At 37.5% G+C, this 22,021-nt stretch overlaps 1 protein-coding gene across 3 annotated transcripts in view; it reads left to right on the top strand.

Moving 5' to 3' along the window:
* Window positions 1-22,021, top strand: part of CNTN4 (contactin 4) — a 1,023,537-nt gene that overhangs the window by 667,841 nt on the left and 333,675 nt on the right. For all 3 annotated transcript variants that reach the window (XM_025272522.3, XM_025272516.3, XM_025272517.3), the window contains one exon: window positions 6,967-7,142. In XM_025272522.3, the coding sequence (XP_025128307.2) occupies window positions 6,967-7,142 (176 nt within the window). The remainder of the gene's footprint in view (window positions 1-6,966; window positions 7,143-22,021) is intronic.

Below are 22,021 nucleotides of genomic sequence, written 5' to 3'. Positions count from 1 at the left end.
ATGAAAAAAAAATAGGCAGAAGCATTATTTAAGGAGAAAACTAAGAATTTCTCAAAGCTAATTAAACATTCAAATCTACAGATTTAGTAAACCTAATGAATTTCAAGCAGTGCAAACAAAAATAAAGCCTTATGTAGAGTTATCATGATGAAACAGAAAGCACTTAACTCGAAGACATGATCGTAAACGTAGGCCACACTTGTAATACAGCTACCTTTCAAAGAGATGGCAATTAAACCAGCAGCTGACTTCTCAATAGCAACAAAAAAAGCAAAAGAGAAGACAGAATCTTCAATATGCTGAGAGAAATTAACTATAAAATTTTTGTATAGCAGAAATACTTTTTATAAAGAAGAACAAAGTAAATGAGTTTTTAGGTAGACAGAAACTGAAGTTTGACTCCAGCAGACCCTGCCTAAAGAAAATTCTGAAAGATATACTTTAAACAGAATAAAAATAATCCCAGGTAGATTGCCTTTAGATACAAGAGTGAATGATAAGTAAAGCAAATGGTAAAGGTTAGTATTTCCACATAAAAACCAATTGCACTAAATAACAAAAATAGTAAAAGCATACTATCTAGTGAAGATTAAAAGATAAAATTTTTAAATCATGACAATATTAGAAATAAATTGAAAAGATATATACTGCACAGTGGAATCTGTATGGTTAAAAAAATGAACTAAAGTTGGATCCCTACCTCACAGCATACACAAGGGTCAATTCCGAGTGAATAGAAGACCAACATGCGAAATTTGCAAAATGTTTCAAAGGAAATAGGCATGCATATTTAAGACTTTAGTGGGAAGAAAAAAAATTCAATTATAACCAAAAAGAACAAATCATATAAGAAAATATTTAACTTCACTAATGTTAAAAATTGCTGTTCAGCAGAATATGCTGGGATGAGTAAAATTATAAGCTTCCAACTGGGAGAAGATATTTGTGATACATATTACTTACAACAGAGAAGGCAATGGCACCCCACTCCAGTACGCTTGCCTGGAAAATCCCATGGGTGGAGGAGCCTGGTAGGCTGCAGTCCATGGGGTCGCTAAGAGTCGGACACGACTGAGCGACTTCACTTTCACTTTTCCCTTTCATGCATTGGAGAAGGAAATAGCAACCCACTCCAGTGTTCTTGCCTGGAGAATCCCAGGGATGGGGGAGCCTGGTGGGCTGCCGTCTATGGGGTCACACACAGTCGGACACGACTGAAGTGACTTAGCAATAGCAATTATTTACAAAGTCTGAACTATTTAAAGAATTCCTACAAATCAAAAGGTAACACACATCTAACCCAATTAAAACTTTACCAAAAGTCTTGATCAGGTACTTCTTAGAAAAGACTATTAAATATCCATTAAACATACAATAAGATTACCATTAGTAAATGTGCCCTGTCTGTGCCTAGTCAGTCGTGTCCGACTCTTTGCAACCCCATGGACTGTAGCCCGCCAGGTTCTTTGTCCATGGGAATTCTCCAAGCAAGAATACTGGAGTGCGTAGCCATGCCCTCCTCCTCCAGGGGATCGTCCCAAACCAAGGATTGAACCCAGGTCTCCTGCGTTGCAGGTGAATTCTTTACCCTTTACTGTCTGAGCCACCAGAGAATAAATAGCCCCCATTAATAAATAGAAATGTACAAACTAAAACTAAAATGACAGACTCTTTCAAACTCATCAGATTGACAGAAATTTACAAGAACAAATTTAGCGTAAGTAATATACTGAATGTAACCTGGCATGTTCATACAAGGTAACCCAATGAAGTAGTGAAAATGAATGAACTAGAGCTACAACAACATGATCATAGGAACATAACTTTGAGTAAACAAAGCAAGTCACAAAAAAATACAAAGAGTATAATCCTGTATTTATTAAGTTCTAAAGCAGGTAAGATAGAGGATAGATAAGGATACTAGCATACATGATAAAATCATAAAGAAAATCAAAAGAAATAGCAAAAATTCAGAGTTATCATGAACCATTGAGAGGGAAACGATTGGAATGAAAATGGATATAGGAGACTTCAAAAGTAATAATATTCTTTTTCTTAGAGATCTTTATTGTCCTGTGATTCTTTATAACTTACATGTATCTTATAAATATAATTTTGTCTCTATTCACATTTAATGATATAAACCTTAAGCTAATAATCAATATGTGGTAGTATGTGAAAACCAAAAGAGTATATGGCATGTGTATCACAGTTTAGGGGAAGAAGAGATTGGAATCATCCAAGAGTTATAGAAGAAGAATTTGAGCTGAGGTAGATAGTTTTCAGATTGGAAGGATGGTGGCATTAACATAGTAGAAATTATTTTACAGTTTACTTTGTGTTCCAGTTCATTTATTCATCAAACATAGCATTATTCATTGGACCACTCCACTGATATTTCAGACTGAAGTGTAGTCCATGGAGTTGACTCAGGAATGACCCTGGCTGAATTATGTAGGGTTTCCACACAAGATTCCTTCACGGTAGTTCTGCTTTGAACTAGGGTGTATATTAGGATTCTAAAAAATACATCCTTTAGAAAGGTGTTTAAACCACCATATTAAGCAGCTGCAATGTTCCAGTACCATGCTAGGGTTGAAGAAATCAAAGCTGAATAAACTACATACATGTTCAAGTAGTATACTTTGGTGGTGAGTGCCTAGAGAAAGAAGTACAAGGTTAAGTGTGAGAAAAGAATGTCCAGGTTCTAGAGTATCGTGAAGAAAGAAGGTCTTCTTCAGGAATGAGAGGGAGCATATCAATAAAAGTTTCCCAGAAAAGGAGATACTTAACTGAATTTAGAGCTAAAGATCTTTTGTCATAGGGATGGAAAAAGGAAATATATTCTAGAAAGAAAAAAAAACCCTCTCCAATAGACCATATAATTAGCATGAACATATATTTTATCATCCAAACCAGGACACTTATGAGAGCGAAAGGCCATTGTTAATAATTATCTAGGACTATAAGTGTATACCCAGAACTGCCCTGGACAAATCAGAATATGTAGTTATTCTCCCTATATTAAGTTGAATTCAAAGCTATATCAAATAGTTTTTTAATGCTTTATGTAGTAAAAATACATAAATAAATAAATGCAAGAGGGAAAGTTTCCTATACACATAAATGATGATATAATGGCCCCCAGTTTTTAGTACATCACCAAGTATAAGTTCAAATGTGAGCAATAAATGAAAACAAAATTTGCAGCAGAATTTGGCAAGTTGCTGCTTTGTTTCTCCCCAAACTGTGACCTTTAATTAACTCTGCCTTTGTAACATTGTACTTCTAGATATAGGGGCTTGCTTTGTCATTTAAAACAAGCAGAGGAACAGAAACCTATTATGTTTTTAAAGATTGCTGGGAAACACTGAGAAGAAAACTTTTAATCACATGCGCTAGGTTTCTTTTCCTTTATTATACCTTCGGCAGTTTCTTATGAAATAATAGCTCATTGGTACCTAGGAGCTAAAAAACTCCCTTTTGTGGAAGGAAAGAGCAAGAGAAAGAATGGAGAGATCAGATATTTTCAACATCTTTCTGGCTGAACTTTATCTGGGCTCAGGCTGACTTTGAAGGGGAGAAATTCATGGGAGAAATTCAAGGTGATTTCTCCATGGGGATCTTTGCCATTAGGCTTTTCCCTCAAGCACCCCGATTGGCCTCTCTTCTTTGTGTTTATTCCCTGAACAGAGCCTTGTCTTTTCACTGTTTCCTGCCCCTCAATTTTGAAAGGATTGACTCAGACCCAGAAAAACAAGAAGTTTTGACGTGTGCACACTTGCCTTGTATTAAAGTTCCCTGAGGAAACGTGACATGACCTATGACTCTCAGCCTCCCTTTCCCGTCAGAAAGGATGGTCAAGTACTCGATGGAAGTACTTTTACTGTGAAGTTAGTATTCAGCTTGGTTTGCAGACTACAGATTCCAGGTCAGAAAGGTCCTTCCCCTTCTTAGCTGCCAATTTGAAATAGTGAACAAAGAAAAGGGGATGTTTTGCTACAATACGTCCCATAGATAGCTTCCCATTAAGATCTGAAAAATGGTACCTTCCAGAGCTTCACAGTGTTTGGTTGTGCACAGACCCCTCTCTGAAGAGGATGGTGTTGTGTTTCCCCAAGTGATGCAGAAACCAGCTTAAAAGACTCACCCATTTGCCTTGGCCCTTGGGAAAATCTCTGTGTGCCAAATAAGCATACCTCTTTATGAGCAGTTCTTAAAAGACTCCTCAAACACTGAAAATAAATTGTGACTTTTTCAAGACTGTTTCAGTATGGAATAAGATAAGGAATTCAGTGCAGTCCCCATTCAATTGGAATGAATAGTGACTGCATTGCAATAAAACTTGGTATAGGGCTTTGTAAAGGAGACTCAGCTGCGTTTCACAGCAAGTGCTTTATTTTCTAAATAATGTGTTGTACGTAAAAGCGGGTAATAAAGTAGATTAATGGACTTTCTACGGAACATTTAAGTTGAGATGACATGTGTAGACAGACCCGCAGAGGTGTTCTCATTATCCCTACAAAGACTTTTCTAAAAAGACTCACGTGGTCTCATTCCTGAGTTCCATACTCTGCTTGTGGCTCACATTATATTGCAATTTCCTCTTTGAGCTTTTAGATTTGTCATATTAAATTGCTCAACTATCATTTGAAGCGAGAATTATGATAGAGATGTGACCAGGTGACTCAAAAAATATCTAGGGCAGCCAGTCAGCTCTGGAGATTCATGAGCATATAGACCTGCTAAGATATAACCTGGCTGTTCTCTTTTTATTGCTTATTACTTTCTTGTCTGTGTCAGAACACAGAATTACTGTCAAGCTTAAGAACAGTTTCAATTTCTAATACCCATCTTCTTATAAACAAACACATAAAGAGTTATGTTCCATTTCCCGATCAGGTCCACCTTTCCCACCCCTCATGTTTCTATATTTTCGCTTTTCAAAGACACAGACTTGAACAAACATACACCCTTATGCTGTGGTAGGCTAGGATGCTTCATAAGTTTTGTACGCACACAGCTAAAATATCCAGCCAAGAAGTAAAATATTTAGTGAAATATCATAAGCATTGATTGAGAACATTGAGTGTCAAGTTCTAAATGACTGACAGAACTTGATACAGGCAAACTAACTGAAGTGAAGGCAGAATGCCCACCTAAACAAGTAAGGAGAATCCCATAGGAGGTTGGGGGGAGCTGTGATTTATCTTGACCAAGGATATTGAGGAAGACTTCATTAGAAAACGTGTGGTTTAAGATTGCAGTGTGAGAGACATCTTGGTGGAAAAAAAGCACTCACCCTAACATTTTTTTTGTTGATAACCAGTATCCAAAATCTGAAAGTAACTGACCTTTCATTTTCTCATTTAAATCCTTTTACATGATGCACACCAGCCCAAGTGCCCCAGAATTGTTGTAAGAGGGTGCACAATGAGTATATATGTATATGCACACATTTAAATATTGTGTTTTTTATTTGTTTGTTTGAAGAAAATAAAATGACTGTTTCTCACTCTTTAGTCCTGTTATTGTTTCTGATCAATTTTCTTTGTGCTCTAGTCTTGCTTTATTTTTGGTCCCCTAGTGTGACTGCTCCTAGGAAGCTATTGATGATAATTCAGATACTCTGACTATACTGTTTTCATTACCTGATTTGGGTTTAACCAAAAAGTTCATTTGGGCTCTTCTGTAAGATGTAATGGGAAAACCCAAATGAACTTTTTGGTCAAGCCAATATTTTATGTAGGATAGTGGGGAAGGAAGAGGGAAAAAAAACAAGATAGTCATTGTATTATGTTAGTTTGAAAGTTTATACATATTAGAACAACTTACTGAAAGACCCTTTGGTTAAAATAAGCTCTCTCTGGAATGTTATTGGCTGTTTAGAAAAAAAGAAAGGAAAGGAAAAGTAGATTTTGTTACTAAAGTTTTGCTGTTTAAATGTGTGAGTCCCACTAAAACTAATTTATTGGGCCAGACTGTGTACTCAGATTCAGATGATCTGAGTAAACAAACAGGAAAACAATAAAACCCTCTTTGTGTCTGTTACCTAATGGCCCGATCTACAGTTTATTGGGCTGGTTGATTGATGTTTGAGTGCCAGTAGCTAAGGAGATCTTCAAAGTGATACACAGTTAAGGCTATTTTGGTTCCTAAGACAGCTCTAGATCAATAGAATTCCTCTGCTTTGTAGTCAGCCATTTCAGTCATATTAAGGACCAAGTCAAAGCAAATCTGCTGCAATTTCATCAAATACTCAGCCAGCTACCTGAAAGTGGGGTATTCTGTCATCTCTATAGACCTATTAAAGAATGACTGCAAACCAGAAAAAGAACTTTTACTGAGGAGTGCTATTTGAAGATGCTTATACAAGATGCTCGGAGAAGGCAATGGCACCCCACTCCAGTACTGTTGCCCGGAAAATCCCATGGATGGAGGAACCTAGTAGGCTGCAGTCCATGGGGTCGCTAAGAGTCGGATACGACTGACTTCACTTTCACTTTCCACTTTCATACCTTGGAGAAGGAAATGGCAACCCACTCCAGTGTTCTTGCCTGGAGAATCCCATGGACGGAGAAGCCTGGTGGGCTGCCGTCTATGGAGTCGCACAGAGTCGGACACGACTGAAGTGACTTAGTAGTAATAGTAGTATACAAGATACTATGGGAAATTTCCAAAAAAAAAAAAAAAGAGTGAAGTGTCTGTAGCACTGTAAATAGTCATAAAAACAGGTGTTAAAATTTTACTATCAGTTTACCTAAAAAGGATGTGCTCATGTCATAAACATTTGTGTTGACACCATGTCTATATAGAGCTTTTCTAATTTTTTTTTTTTACTGTGGTTAAAAAAAAAGTCACAGATGATGTTTCATGCTACTTGTAGTTTTTTATATATATTTTAGACAATTCAGAAATATTGTTTAATATTATAAGACTTTATCTCCTGGCATTTTTATACTATAGGTGGAAGTTAAATGGAACAGATGTTGACATTGGTATGGATTTCCGCTACAGTGTTGTTGAAGGCAGCTTGTTGATCAATAACCCCAATAAAACCCAAGACGCTGGAATGTACCAGTGCATAGCAACAAACTCGTTTGGAACAATTGTTAGCAGAGAAGCAAAGCTTCAGTTTGCTTGTAAGTAGCAATTATATCATAATGCAAATGTGACTTTGAATTTTTGTGCCATTGTACCAATCAACCTTTAAAGCAGTTTATCTTAAAAAATCAAAGAGATTTCAATTTATGTTGGTCTTCTTTACCTTTTTTAATATTTGCAAAATATCCCTTTTGTAGGATAAGTGGTAAATCTGAATGGGAAGATGTATTCTTCTGAACTTATAAGGGTTGAGATAGTTTGACTATATGATAACTTGGTTATATGATGCTCTATACACATAAATTCACATATACTCAAATTTATACACATAAAGTTTACATATACAACAGGTTATACACACACACATTTTAAGGAGAGTGTATAAGCAAGCAACGGAACTGCCAGTAACTTAATAATCAATGTGCAAAGTGATTTAGCCATAAAGCTCACAGCTGGAAAAGAGAAAACCTTGGTAGTGTATTAATCCTGCAATTCTCTAGTTCTTTTTCTTCTTTGAAAGAAAAGGGACATTTTGAAAGCCATTACATAAACAAAAAGTAGAGACAATCAAAGCTTTACCTTTTGCATTTCTGGTTTAGAACATTCAAAAACAAATTTGCCATCTCGTAAGACCACCACCTAATAAAAGTTTATGAGCATATGGAAAAATAGTGGAATTTAGAAATAGCAAGTTGAAAGTAAAATCCACAGGCAAGAGCAATCAGTACACATTTGAAATAGACGCCTTAGAGGATGGCTGTTCAGCTGTATTTTAAAGCATTTATGTGTTTGCTTATGATTATATGTTTCCTTGTGTAAAATCCCAACTCATATAGCGGTGCATTAATGTCAAAGGTTTCCTAATTACGAAATCTGTTGGCAGTAACACTGTAGAATAGTCTCATTAATAAAATCCTCCCAGGAAACTCAACACCAAATATACCTAATATCCAGTGCTTGATCTATTATTGCCATTTGGTGGCATTTTTATTAATTGAGAAATGAGTTTTCTAAGTATTAGGTATATATGGGACTCCAGGATTATTTTATTTTTGAATTTCTCCTGAGGTAGTCTTCCAAATAATTAAGGTGAGCAGAAAAAAAAAGGAGGGTATATCTGATTGAGTGGTATAGAACCAAAGTGTTTATTTCCTTTGGTTTAACACAAATCTAATATCTATATTTATTTTTAACAAGGAGATTTTCTTGGATTCATTTTAGAAAATGATCATAAACTTCCAGAGTAGGGAAACCTCCATATTAAATTTCTTTTATTTTTGGATTTCACAGTGTAGGAAATTAAAAAAAAAAAAAACAGTAACAATAATAGCACCAGAAAAGAGATTAACATACCAGGAGCAACTTTTCGTTTTTCTAATTTATGACATTTAAAACATAAATTACTAACTCTTAAGACTCTCCTTTTGTAAAAGTCCATACATTTCTACTACCAAAAATATTGGAAAGACAGAATCTCATATTCAGCTACAGTCATTTAAACAGGGGCTTCCCAGGCAGCGCAGTAGTAAAGAATCCACCTGCCAGTGTAGGAGACACAGAAAAGTGGATTCCATCCCTGGATGGAAAAGATTCCCTGGAAGAGGAAATGGCAACCCATCCCAGTATCCTTGCCTAAACAATTCCATGGACAGAGGAGCCTAGTGGGCTACAGTCCATGGGGCCATAAAGAGTCGGACTCGACTGAGCATGCAGTCACACATTCACGTTTAAATAGGACAGTTCAGCCAAAGTAAAAGCTCTCCAACTCACTTTGCATTTGAGTGGCCTGATTTTGGCATCTACCCTGCTTTCCCCACTCTTCATGCCCAATATCCTACAACCCTCAGAGTTCTTGGTTGATAATCATTCAGTTTGAAAAATTCTGAAGATAGAGAACTCATCTGTTCATTACAAAGCATCCTGAACTGTAGTTGCTCTAGCTGTGCAAAAACACAAAAACAAGTTCAATATCTCTTCCTTGAAATTGAAGTAGATATTTAAATCTCTCATCTTCATTTCTTGTACTTACTCTATGATTTTGGTTAGGCTTCAAATCTGAAAATATGGTCATATTCCCTGCCCCATATTTATTTTCTTCTCTAGGTACTTAATCCACAACCAATTTCTTCACAACACAATTAACACTCAATTATATATCAAGCAGTGACCCTTTAAAAATGTACTTAATTCTATGCATGTACTTGACCTTTGCAGAGGACAGTGGGAACAGTAGTATCCTATGAAATGAATGTCTCTTTTGGCAAATGGGACTGACAATGATACTCACTGGTTTTGTTTTCGTTTTTAAAGCTCCAATCTCATATTTCAACTTTATTTCGTTTAAAATCAAAGGATTGATTTTTCATGAATGGCTATTTATCCAGAGCTCCCCAATCATGTTATTTTATTACCTAAATTCAGAATATTATATTTACTTCTATTACATTCACCTTCTGAGTAGTGACCCTTTGTTCCATCACAGTTGAAATAGTTTTAAATCTTTTTTTTTTAAATCTGACATATTGATTATCCTTCTTGTTCAGTGTAGCATAAAATGTGATAAGCGTGTGTCCATTCAAATAATTGATAAAAAATGTTGACCTGGACAGGGCAGCCTGCCAGTAGAGAATGTCCACTAAAATGAGATTAAATTTATAAATCAATATCCTTCACATCCTCTTGTTCAGTTAGCTACAAATTTACCTGAACATACTACACTTGAACCCCAGTTTCTCCTACTTGTTCTTAGAGTGATGAGGACCTTTGCCTGGTGGAAATCAAGATGTACTGTTTCTACACATCCGCTTGTACCTGCTCTCTGTGCATCTTCTCTAGCTCTTCCCTAACCATTTATCATAAAACAGCCAGAGTAATCTTTTAAACATGTAAATGAGATCATTCCACTTTCCTGCATTACACCTTGTACTGCACTTAGAATAAATCTCAAATTCATTACCATAGTTTCATTTTCATTTCTTGAAGATGACAAATGATCTTTTGCACCAGGGCCTTGATATTTTCACTCTCCCTGCCTTATTTGCTTTTCTCCTCATCCTTCACATGCTCACTTCCTATGATTCTCTGTTCTCAAATGAGATGTGACCTCCCAAGAGAAATTTTCCATAGCACCATGTCTCACCTGGGCCTCCCAGGTGATACTGGTAGTAAAGAACCCACCTGCTGCTGCAGAAAATGCAGATTTGACCCCTGGGTTGGGAAGATCCCCTGGAGGAGGGCATGGCAACCCATTCCAGTATTCTTGCCTGGAGAATCCCACGGAAAGAGGATCATAGCAAGCTACAGTCCATGAGGCCGCAAAAGAGTCGGACAGGACTGAAGCAATTTAGCACGCACGCATGTCTAATCTACTTCAGTAGTCTTGCATGGAAAATCCCATGGATGGAGGAGCCTGGTGGGCTGCAGTCCATAGGGTCGCGAAGAGTCGGACATGACTGAGCGACTTCACTTTCACTTTTCACTTTCATGCATTGGAGAAGGAAATTGCAACCCACTCCAGTGTTCTTGCCTGGAGAATCCCAGGGACGTGGGAGCCTGGTGGGCTTCCATCTATGGGGTCGCACAGAGTCGGACACGACTGAAGCGACTTAGCAGCAGCAGCATGTCTAACCTAGACACAGTCTCTGAAAAAGCAGTTCCTAGCATTTCTTCTCCTATCCTCTGTCTTCTTGTAGCCCTCTACTTTTCTACATAACAGCATCTTTTTCAATCATTAGGACTTACCATGACATGGAACAATTTTGTGTATTTCTTTTTTCTCTCCATTCGACTCCCTTAATATAATCTAAGTTCTGAGAGAGCCGAGACTATCTTGTCCCCTCTGTATCTCCAGAGTCTAGAATGATTTATATATAGGAATAAAGGAAATCTTTTATTAATTAAATACAAGTTATTTGGGGGATGATACATGTTTTTTGTAAACTTGCACCCTTTCTCTTGTAGTCATTTTCTAGAGTCTGTCACCTTGATTATTAATGTAGTTTGTAGATCTTTCTTTTCTATCCTTTTTATATTAAAAAAAATTAAAAGACATTGACTATCTTCAAAAATTGTTTTTAATTGTTTAGAATAAAATATCTTTTTTTAAGTGATATGAGGTAAAGTATGACAGTCACATCTTTTGAATGTTACTGAATGTTTGCTTTCTCCCCAAGCATTTTCGTAATCATTGAGGGAAAAAAAATATTCTCTTTTGACCATACTTACTGCACAGTAATGCACAAGTGAGACTATTTCTTCAGTTTTAATTAAGTGATTTTATGGCTGAAATGGACCTTAATGTTTTCCTGACTTGTATCTTTTTTAAAAAAATTAAAGATTGAAATAACCGCATTACTGTTATTTACATAATTAATAAGTAAAAGCCAAAGAACAGCACCTTCAGTTCCTAATCTGGGGCACCTTGTCCTGTGTCTGCTTTAGACTCACTTTGATTTATAAGGAAAAAAACTCTTCATCTTTATCTAATATGTTCTACCTTCAAATCTCATTTATATACCTTCTATAATTTTATCTGTATGACACTCTTATAAGGTTGATATCATTTATGGTTTACTTTTAAAATATTATCATGCCGCTTTTGTAGACAGAATTTGGTAATCTCTTTTATTCAGCATTTAAAAAAATGAATTAATTCACATAAGCAAAAATTCTAGTTAATGGAGATGATGTCTCTAAGGACCTCCACTTTTCTTAGTTCAATATCTTTAGGACAGAAATCTTTCCTTGATTAAACAGGCACAGCATAACTGATGAGGTGTGGACATTTTCATGAGCATAGACTGTTGTAATGTAATTTGGAGCACATTTTGTTTTCCATCCCCTGCAGGTTTAAGCCAGGGGCCACCACTTCTCTATCTGTCACTGAGCCTATATCTAATGGTAGACTACCAATGCCCTTTCTACCATCTAGTCCTTGTGTTTCACCTTGGGCTAGCAAACTTGATTGATTAGTTTACCAGCGTCTACCCAGCACCTGGCATTTAGTAAACTTGCAATAATAACTGTTGAATAAATGAATAAGTTATAAGGATTGGATGTTAAAGTCATCAGGCCATGTGTGGGACATGAGTTGAACCACTCTGTTCAAGGACTTTCTGACACTCCTTTGGTAGTGCTTTGGAGATGGATGCAAATACTTCTACCTTGAGCTTGTGTAGAAGACAGTTGGTATCTTAATTCCAGATAAAGGTATTTGGGGTCCGGAGGCCTTAGCCTAATAAAAAAGTTCATGCACTGAGCACATCAAAAATGCCATCAAAGTTGATTTGTATCCTGAAAACCTGGCCTGAGATTATGCATAGTTTCAGTAAAGTGTTTAGCAACCTCCTTTCAGCTCTCCACCCTGCAAGGAGAATGTTCTTTAATTCTTTAATTCTTCTTTAATTCTTAGGTCAGCAACTGAATCAGGAGATCAGGCCAGGACTGGAAGGAATTTCAGTTCATTATTTTTCACTGCTTCACAGTGGGGATTTTTTTCAGAGGCTGTATCTATATAGAATGAAGTGCTCTAGCTCCACCATCCTCACTACCCACTTCCCAATCCAGTGTGCATATGTGTTCAGTTGCATGAGTAATGCCTAACTCTTTGCGACCTTATGGGCTGTAGTCCACCAGGCTCCTCCGTCCATGGGGATTCTTCAGGCAAGAATACTAGAGTAGGTTGCCACGATCACCTCCAGGGGAATCTTCCCAGCCCAGGGATCGAACCCACATCTCTTATGTCTCCTGCATTGCCAGGTGGGTTCTTTACCACTAGCACCACCATACCAGCCCAAATCTGCTTGAGAATCACCTTGCACAGTTAGTCAACAGGGCAATTTTGTTCTCTGACATGTAGATATGGATTTTAAAAGTAAGTTGTAATACACACTTACAGGCTTACAAAATATCCAAGTCACTATTTTAAAACTTGTGGATGTGGGCTTGAGAAACTGAGATACTCTTTTGCCTAAGTTTAAATAGAGTGCGATGTTGTCCATTGTTCCCTTCTACTTTGTGTGTTTTATACTGCTGCTAGAACTGAGACTTCTCATCTGAGCTGTGGGATGGCCATACTTCTTTTTTAGGATTGTTATGAAGATTAAATTTTAAGGCATAAGAATAATTCCTAGTAAAAGCACAGAATGATTCCTAACATGAGAAAATGATGAAATAGCTGCCTCTATGTTTTTCATCTCTTTCCCCTATTTTCCATTTCTTTTCTGTCTTTTAAAAATAAGAATAACAACTAACCTTTATTAAGAGTTTAGGTATATGAGATAAGAACATAAGTCCTGAGGTCAGAGTACCTGGGTTGAAATTGTTTATTCTGTAACCTGTGACCTGGGACAGGGTCCTTCTCTCTGCCTCAGTTTCTTTATCCATAAAATGGAGTAAGATCATGGCATCCAGCCCCATTACTTCATGGCAGATAGAAGGGGAAAAGGTGGACATGGTGACAGATTTCCTCTTCTTGGGCTCTAAAAATCACTGCAGTCGTGAAATCAGAAGACGATTGCTTCTTGGCAGGAAAGCTATGACAAACCTAGACAGTGTGTTGAAAAGTAGAGACATTACTTTGCTGACAAAGGTCCGTATAGTCAAGGCTATGGTCTTCCCAGTGGTCATGTAGGATTGTGAAAGCCAGACTGTATAGAAGGCAGAGCGCAAAAGAATTGATGCCTTCAAACTGTGGTCCTGGAGAAAACTCTTGAGAGTCCCTTGGACTGCAAGATCAAACCAGTCAATCTTAAGGGAAATCAACCCTGAATACTCTTTGGAAGGACTGATGCTGAAGCTGAAGCTCCAGTATTTTGGTCATCTGATGCCAACAGCCGACTCATTGGAGAAGTCCCTGATGCTGGGAAAGATTGAGGGCAGAAAGAGAAGAGAGCATCGGAGGATGAAATGGCTGGATGCAATAGACATGAACTTGGACAAATTTCAGAAGATGGTGAGAGACAGGAAAGCCTGGCGTCCAGCAGTTCATGTGGTTGCAAAGAGTCAGACATGACTAGGTGACAGGAATAACAACAAAATACTCCTAGATTATTGTCTAGCACACATCAGTACATGTTAGCTGTTGTTATTTTTTATTACGATTTGATTACTCCAGGTCAGAGATTATGCTAAGCACTTTGGAAGCATCCATTTAGTTTTCAACATAACCCGAAGAAGTATAGGCATTGATTTTATCTCACAGATTAAGAATTTGCAGATTAGTGAAATGAGGTAACTTTAACCAAAGGTGCAGTAGAAGGGAGAGGACCCAGCATAGGAATCTGGCCACGTTACTCTTGGGCAGATGACAGGCACAGTTCCCCCATGACAGCTAAAACTACTGTTTTCTCATGGAATTCATGTTTAAACTATAGATGTGAGTGGTTAGTAAAATGTTTCCTTTGTAGACACAAACTTGATTTCTAAATATGTTTACAACCTTTCATAGACTTCATTATTATTTTGTTTGTTTTTAGTTTTTTAATTATAGGCTTCCTTGATGTTGTCATAATGTTGATTTACCATTAATATCTAAAACCATAATGTGTATACCACAATTATGCATATATTTGTGACTCTAATTTCAATATAATTGGTTTCAGGTTCCATAATGAGAATAATTAATAACAATATTTCTTCTCTAAAAGTTAATATGCAAATTTCCAATTTATTGCTAGGTTGTAAAACATTCTGAATATTGATGCTTTATGATAAATAAGTGTGGGTTGGCAAACTTTACATCCCCAAGCAGTAAAATCACATATTATTACAAGTTTTTTTTCTTTTACTCCCATATTATTCCTCCTCCACATGAAAAAGAGATGTACTTTAAATGTAGATTATTATGAAGAGCTTCCAAGAGACTAATCCAATAACTCCAGATTTTAGCCTGTCAGACTGATTGCTTCATAAACATTGTTTGGGGCCTTGTTCCTGGAAGAATTTCAGCTATTTTACAACAGTTCGGATCTTCAGAACAAAAGACTTATGCTACTCATCATCTCCTGCTGGGGATGACTATAATTCATACATAAGTACCTCCAAATTGCTGATGGTAAAATTAAGTCACTCAGCAAAAGTAAGTCCCCTGCCTGCTGTCTTAGGCATGGCAAGGTGGTGTTCTTTTGAAGGAAGCGATATACTGAACTCTGTTGGTACCTCACATGAAGTGGGAAAAGACACTAGGTTGGTACACTATTCAAACCCTGCCTATCTACCTCCTGAGCTTGTATTATGGGGAAGGAAATAAAAGAGGGACAGAAAGAAAAAAGGAAGGATGAAGATAATATATGAAAGAGAGTCTTAGGTGCAAAAAACACCCCATGGGTTCTACTTCTATGACCTCTCTCTCTATATGTATATGATGCATCAATAAAGCAATCCATTCTGAGATTAATTTCAGTTAATTTATCAGTTATGTGGCAGTCAACGCTTTTTATGGTGAAAAGATCACATTGATGAGCAGTAGATGATCAGAAAGCATCACTGAAAAAGATTCTTCTTGTGGGTACTATAGTGAGCCTTGTCTGAGTTTTCCTTAACTTGAGTACCATCTGACAATTGTGGCAACGATGGTAATAAAGATTAATGTATTAAAATTAGAGTGTTGTACTGTACTTGACTGGGGCTTTTGGCAACATGGTTTTTGAGCCTTGATCATTGTGTATTCACAGTAAATTTCAAACGTTCATTGCTTTTAATATCCAATAATTAGTTTATCTTCCATAGCCAAAGAATGAAATATGCAATCAGAACAATAACTGGGGTTTTGATAGATGGCCAAACCCAGGACTGACTTGACTGATTTTTAATTAGAAAGGCTGCTTAAATAGGCAAACTTTTGTTCTGAGCAATAAAATGTTGATGGATGACTGTTTGGATAAATAATTTGTAAATATTTAGGTCAATTAAAACTTAACTAAGAAATATTTGGATGGCAAAGCTGCTAATATATATCAATGAAGGGCTTTTAGTCTCCATAAAAAAATTAACGTTTTCTCATTTGAATAGTTAGAAGAATTCAAACCAAAATTTGCTGAGTTTCTGAAATACTGCTTTTAGTAGGTTCTTTCTGCCACTTTATTGTTCAATCACTGAGTCATGTCCAACTCTCTGCGACCCCATGGGTTGAGGCACACCAGGCTTCCCTGTCCTTCACCAACTCCCAGAGTTTGTTCAAACTCATGTCCATTAAGTCGATGATGCCATCCAACCATCTCATCCTCTGTCGCACCCTTCTCTTCCTGCCCTCAAACTTTCCCAGCATCAAGGTCTTTACCACTGGGTCAGCTCTTCAGATTAGGTGGCCAAAGTACTGGAACGTCAGCATCAGTCCTTCCACTGAATATTCGGAGTTGGTTTCCTTAAGATTGTTTGCCACTTACTATAATACTAAAAAGACATTACTGGTGACAGTGGGTATCTATTGAAAATTTCGTAAAATAAACTTTATAACTAGTCAGTACATGGGTGTGCTGTTGATTCTTAGTGATGTAGGCAGTTATGAATTTTGATATAAAAAATAATTGAAATTCACAAGTATACAGCATTACTCTCATTTGCTTTCTTCTCTCTTCCATGATACTCAGTAATGTATGCAAGTCAAGCGAAAGTGAAAGTCACTCAGTTGTGTGCAACTCTTTGAGACCACATGGACTGTAGAGTCCATGGAATTCTCCAGGCCAGAATATTGGAGTAGGTAGCCTTTCCCTTCTCCAGGAGATCTTCCTGACCCAGAAATAGAACCGGGGTCTCCTGTATTGTAGGCAGATTCTTCCCTGAGCTATCAGGGAAGCCCTTCCGCAACCTAGAGATACTAGTTAACCAAATTGCTTTATTATAATACAATAATTCAGTCCAATTTGGTGTCTGTTTGGGTGACAAAGAGTAGTACATGAGTGAATCAATGAATACAGAGTTCTTTTTTTTTTTTTTTTTAATTCAGAAGCATTATAAGAATGTTTGGTCAATCATCAATTAGGTGTTGCCAGATAATTGAAAGTAGAAACAGAATTGAATGGGAGGAGGTGTCAACATAGAGAATAGTATCCCATTCTTTTTCAAGAGTTTGTATGTGACAGATTAAGATTCAAATTCAAAATCCAATTGACCACCTGTAGTGGTTTAAAATAGTAATTTACCAAAAGATAATTCATCTAGAACTTTCAATGTGAAGACTTTGTTGGCTAAAATGGAAAACACTTTGGAAAATTGCATTTTACTGAGAGGCAACAAATGCTGAGTGAGAATGAGAATGCAGTTGTGGAACAAATTGGAAAATGGGTCTTTTCAGATATACTTAATTAAGGACCTGGAGATCATCCAGCATTAAGCATTTGAACCTTAAATTCCATGGCAAGTTCCTTTTGAGAGACAAAAGAGAAGACATGAGAAGGCACTGTGATCATCAGGCAGAGACTAGAGAAAAGCTGCCTGGGGACACAGGACTGCCAATAGCTGTCAGAGGCTGGAAGGGCCCAGGGACCATTCTCGTCTAGAGCCTTCACAGTGAGCACAGCCTGACCATACCTTCCGATACTTAGCTGCTTAGTCATGTCCAGCTCTTTGCGACCCTATGGACTGTAGCCCGCCAGGCTCCTCTGTCCATGCGGATTCTCCAGGCAAGAATACTGGAGTGAGTTGCCATGCCCTCCTCCAGGGGATCTTCCCAACCCAGGGAGCGAACCCAGGTCTCCCACATTGTTAGGCATATTCTTTACTGTCTGAGCCACCCAGGAAGCCCAAGAATACTGGAATAGGTAGCCTATTCCCTTCTCCAGGGGATCTTCCCAACCCAGAAATCGAACTGGGGTCTCCTGCATTGCAGGAGGATTCTTTTACCAGCTGAGCTACCATGGAAGCTCACACCTTGGTTTCAGACTAAAAGCCTTCAGAATGCGAGAGAATAAGCTTCAGTTATTGTAAGCCACCAAATTTTTGGTAACTTGATTATGTCCATACTGGGAAATTAGTGACCAGTGTATGCCAAGATCTTTGCCTTTTCTTTCCTGATCACATTTATCAAGGAAAAATTAAAACCACATAGGAGTGACACTGAAGTCAGGTGCTTTTGTAACTCAGCTGTATTAGGAAGCAAAGTATTGAGAGGGATAACCTTGATTAAATGTGGGATAATCAGGGCCAGTTTTGTGTCACGCTTTGTGTTTTCCTCTGGGGAGTATAAAAGGGGATTTTAATCTGTATGTAGTATGATCTGATGAATACTGAAAAAATGTAGCTGCAGAAGCTCAGAGCAGCCTTTTCTTTTCACCAGCATATTTCTGCCTCTCTCCAGGAATAGCCTTATATAGGCCTTTTCTGAAATAGGCAGGAATGGCTCATTCTCCATAGAGTAAGGATTTGAAGATTCTGAGTAGTTTTTTTTGGCCCCTAGACTTTCTCTCTGGACTTCTTTTTTCTAGGTCATTTTCCCTGAGTTTGACCTTTCTTGGGCATGCTAAAGTCCTCGAAACTGGCTGTTATCACTTTGAAAGTAACTGACCGACCTGTGTCTATAACAGTTTCACTATGGTCCCTCACGTGTTGTTATGATTCGTGTTATGACATTTCTGACTGCAGAAGCCCCTGTGCGGTCAAGGGCTGATGCCACTGTCTTCCCGCTCAGCACCTTTCACTGAGCAGGCTCTAAATCAGAACAAGCCCCTTAGCTCCTAGCTGACGTGTATTTTATGCACCATCCTGTCTAGTTTTTACTTTACAGCTATAATATGTGACCCCTGGACAGAACAAATGCCTTAGAGTTCAGAGGTTAAATCACAAATTCAAAGACATGATGAAAGATATCTATGTGTGTGTGTGTGTGTATGTCTCCACGTATGCATGTCTGTGTTTTTCCAAGAACTAAATTATTCTGTTAGATATTTTACCAGAGATTAAATTCTGTGCTAACCGGGTCTGTAATTTATTCTTGATATATGTATTTAGGATATACACTAATTACAAGTACAGCATTAATCTGCTGCCAAATATTTGCATTGTTCTGTATCATTAGCGTTTCACATTTTTTGTTTGTTTTCCATAGCATTTCCTTCTCCCCCGCCTCAAATTCAGTGTTATAGCTTGGTGTTTTTCTTTCTGGCCTACTTCATTCTGTATAGTAGGCTCCAGTTTCATCCACCTCATTAGAACTGATTCAAATGTATTCTTTTTAAGAATTTTCCACAGTTTGTTGTGATCCACACAGTTTCAAATCTTATGCTCATTTTTAATTGGATTGTTTGGTATTCTATTGTTGTATTATAATATTACTTAATTCTGGATACAAATTCCTTATCAGATATATGATTTGCTGTCTTTTACTTTCTTGATGATGTCATATGAACCACTGAAGTTTTCATTTTGATGAAGTCAGTTTAACTATTTTTGTTTTGTTCTTGGTGTCATGCTCTTGGTATCATATCTAAGAATCCAGAGTCACAAAAAATTAATCTTATGTTTTCTAATAAAAATTTTATAGTTTTAGCTCTTAAGTTTAGCACTACGATCCATTTTTTTTTAATTTTTGTTTTCAATTGTAGGATAATCGCTTTACAGTGTTTTTTTGTTTGTTTGTTTGTTTCTTCCCTACAGGAGCTTGAATCATCTATATGATCTATTTTGAGTTAAATTTTGGATGTCTTGAAGTTGGGGGTCCAACTTCATTCTTTTTAAATTTTTTCAAATGTATTCTTCTGCATGTGGATATTCATTTGTCTGAAAATTGTTAATGAAAAGATGATTCTTTTCTGTCATGAGATCAAAGAAACATGGTGCATGTATTGCATTAACTATAGACTCCATCCTGCTTTCCCTATAAGCAAAGCATATTGCCTTTGGAAATTTCATGTAAAATTTAATATTGATAAATTCTAGGATATCTAATCTTAAATAACATCACATTGGAGCCTTGACAACCTAATTTACTGGTTCTCTAAATTTAAGGAAGAACTCATTTTTTTTTTACTCCTCAGAGTCTCAGTTCTGTTTTCCTCAAACAACCTCTCAAACAAGAATGCCTGCAATTTCTTAAGACCATCAGTGTTTTACAGGCCAGGCACACTCCAATCCATAGAGAAATAATCTTCTCTAAGGCATTGAAGTCCTAGGTAACTATTAAATAAGCAACCAGATCATTTAACATTGGCCAGCACATCTTCTATGGCACCCCACTCCAGTACTTTTGCCTGGAAAATCCCATGGACAGAGGAGCCTGGTAGGCTACAGTCCATGGGGTCGCTAAGAGTTGGACACGACTGAGCGACTTCACTTTCACTTTTCACTTTCATGCATTGGAGGAGGAAATGGCAACCCACTCCAGTGTTCTTGCCTGGAGAATCCCAGGGACGGCGGGACCTGGTGGGCTGCCGTCTATGGGGTCTCACAGAGTCGGACACGACTGAGGCGACTTAGCAGCAGCACATCTCCACTTCTAACTCTTCCAAAAACTGTGAAGAGGTAATTGGTGTGTATTTGCATATGTTAAAGGGTCCTTCATGGTTTTTCTCAGAAGAAAGAAGACTTTCGACCCAGGGTTTATTTTGAAATGTCAGTTTTCCTATCTCCACTAGAGTACTTGTAAGTAATTTCTCATAAATTTTCTTAGACCTTTCAATCCCCTCATTGCCTTTGTAATATTCTCTGTATTTACCACCATCAGGCTGTGTGACCTTGAAAAGTTTCCACACTTCCTCAACCCCAGTGTCCTCATCTATAGAAGGTGCATAATGATAATATTTTAGAGTTGTGAAAATTAAATATGCCAGGGAAATGTAGTTTATATGTTTATCAACATGCCTTCACCTGTTCATGTACAAAATGTACATAAGCAACACCTTTGGGAAATACTACCACATCCTCCAAGTACATGTGTTGTGAAAAATTGAGTTATCAATACTCAGTGTGGAGATTTCCTTTGTGTGTTTGTTTTTCTTCCTTCACTTAAATATTTAATGAATACCAACTAGGTAGTAAGTGCTGTGTTAGATGAGGAGGAACACGTCAATGAACTTGACAAATATGAGCTTTACATCCTGCAGGGAAGACAAACATTGGCAACTAACTACGGTGGGATGTTAGGAAGGTCAAAGGTCTTGATTTCTAAGGAACGAAAGACAGAATAAGCAGCAATGGAAAGAGAAAGGAGAGATGGCCTGAAAGTAGTGTTTGAAAACTGATCAAAACAAGCATTTAGTGCCTATTTCTTAACAACACTGTACCCATACACAGAGAAGGGACAAACCACCAGCTGTAGAAAGAGAAAACATTTCATGGGGAATTTAGGAATTTGGACAATGGGAAAGTAAGAGCCTCCCAGAATTTTATCTCCTGTCTGTAGTTTTTCCAAATGAATCCTACTCCCTCACTCCCTCTCCTAACCCTCTATTCCCAGAAAATCGCATCTTATCAGCACTTCTTCCAAATCAAAGTCGAAAGTTACAATAAGAATTTGGGGGGTTTTGGTGCAAAATTCTAATATTAACTGCCTCTGCCACACAGGCTAAAGTGGTTTCCTCAGTACTGTCTCTTCAGTCCTTTGTTGATTTCCTTTATATGTCCCCTAATAAGAGTCTACATCTATCCATCTGTCTGTTGCTCATCACTCCCACCAGAAGCTTTACATATGCCTTGCTTTGTTCAGTACATTTTTGTTGGATAAGCAGCCAAGTAAGTCATTCTACATGGAAGCAAGGATTCCAGAGAAACGCTTCTAGGAGTGGCAACCTTGACAGTTTAACTTGTACAGCTCAACATGCAAATAAATTCAGAGACAAAGATAAATGTGCTTTCCTTTGAAAAGAGATGTTGCTCTGGAGGAGAAAGGAGAGCTCCCAAAGACTTTGTTTACTCTGTTATCATGTGGCTGCTGTGCACATAACTTTTTGATCAGAAGGATGTTTTGACCACGTTTGATGAACAGTGG

The sequence above is a fragment of the Bubalus bubalis genome, chromosome 21 (assembly GCF_019923935.1).
Source record: "Bubalus bubalis isolate 160015118507 breed Murrah chromosome 21, NDDB_SH_1, whole genome shotgun sequence".
NCBI lineage: Eukaryota > Metazoa > Chordata > Mammalia > Artiodactyla > Bovidae > Bubalus > Bubalus bubalis.
The sequence above is the reverse complement of the archived record's forward strand: the minus strand, read 5'-3'. Positions and strand labels throughout refer to the sequence as shown.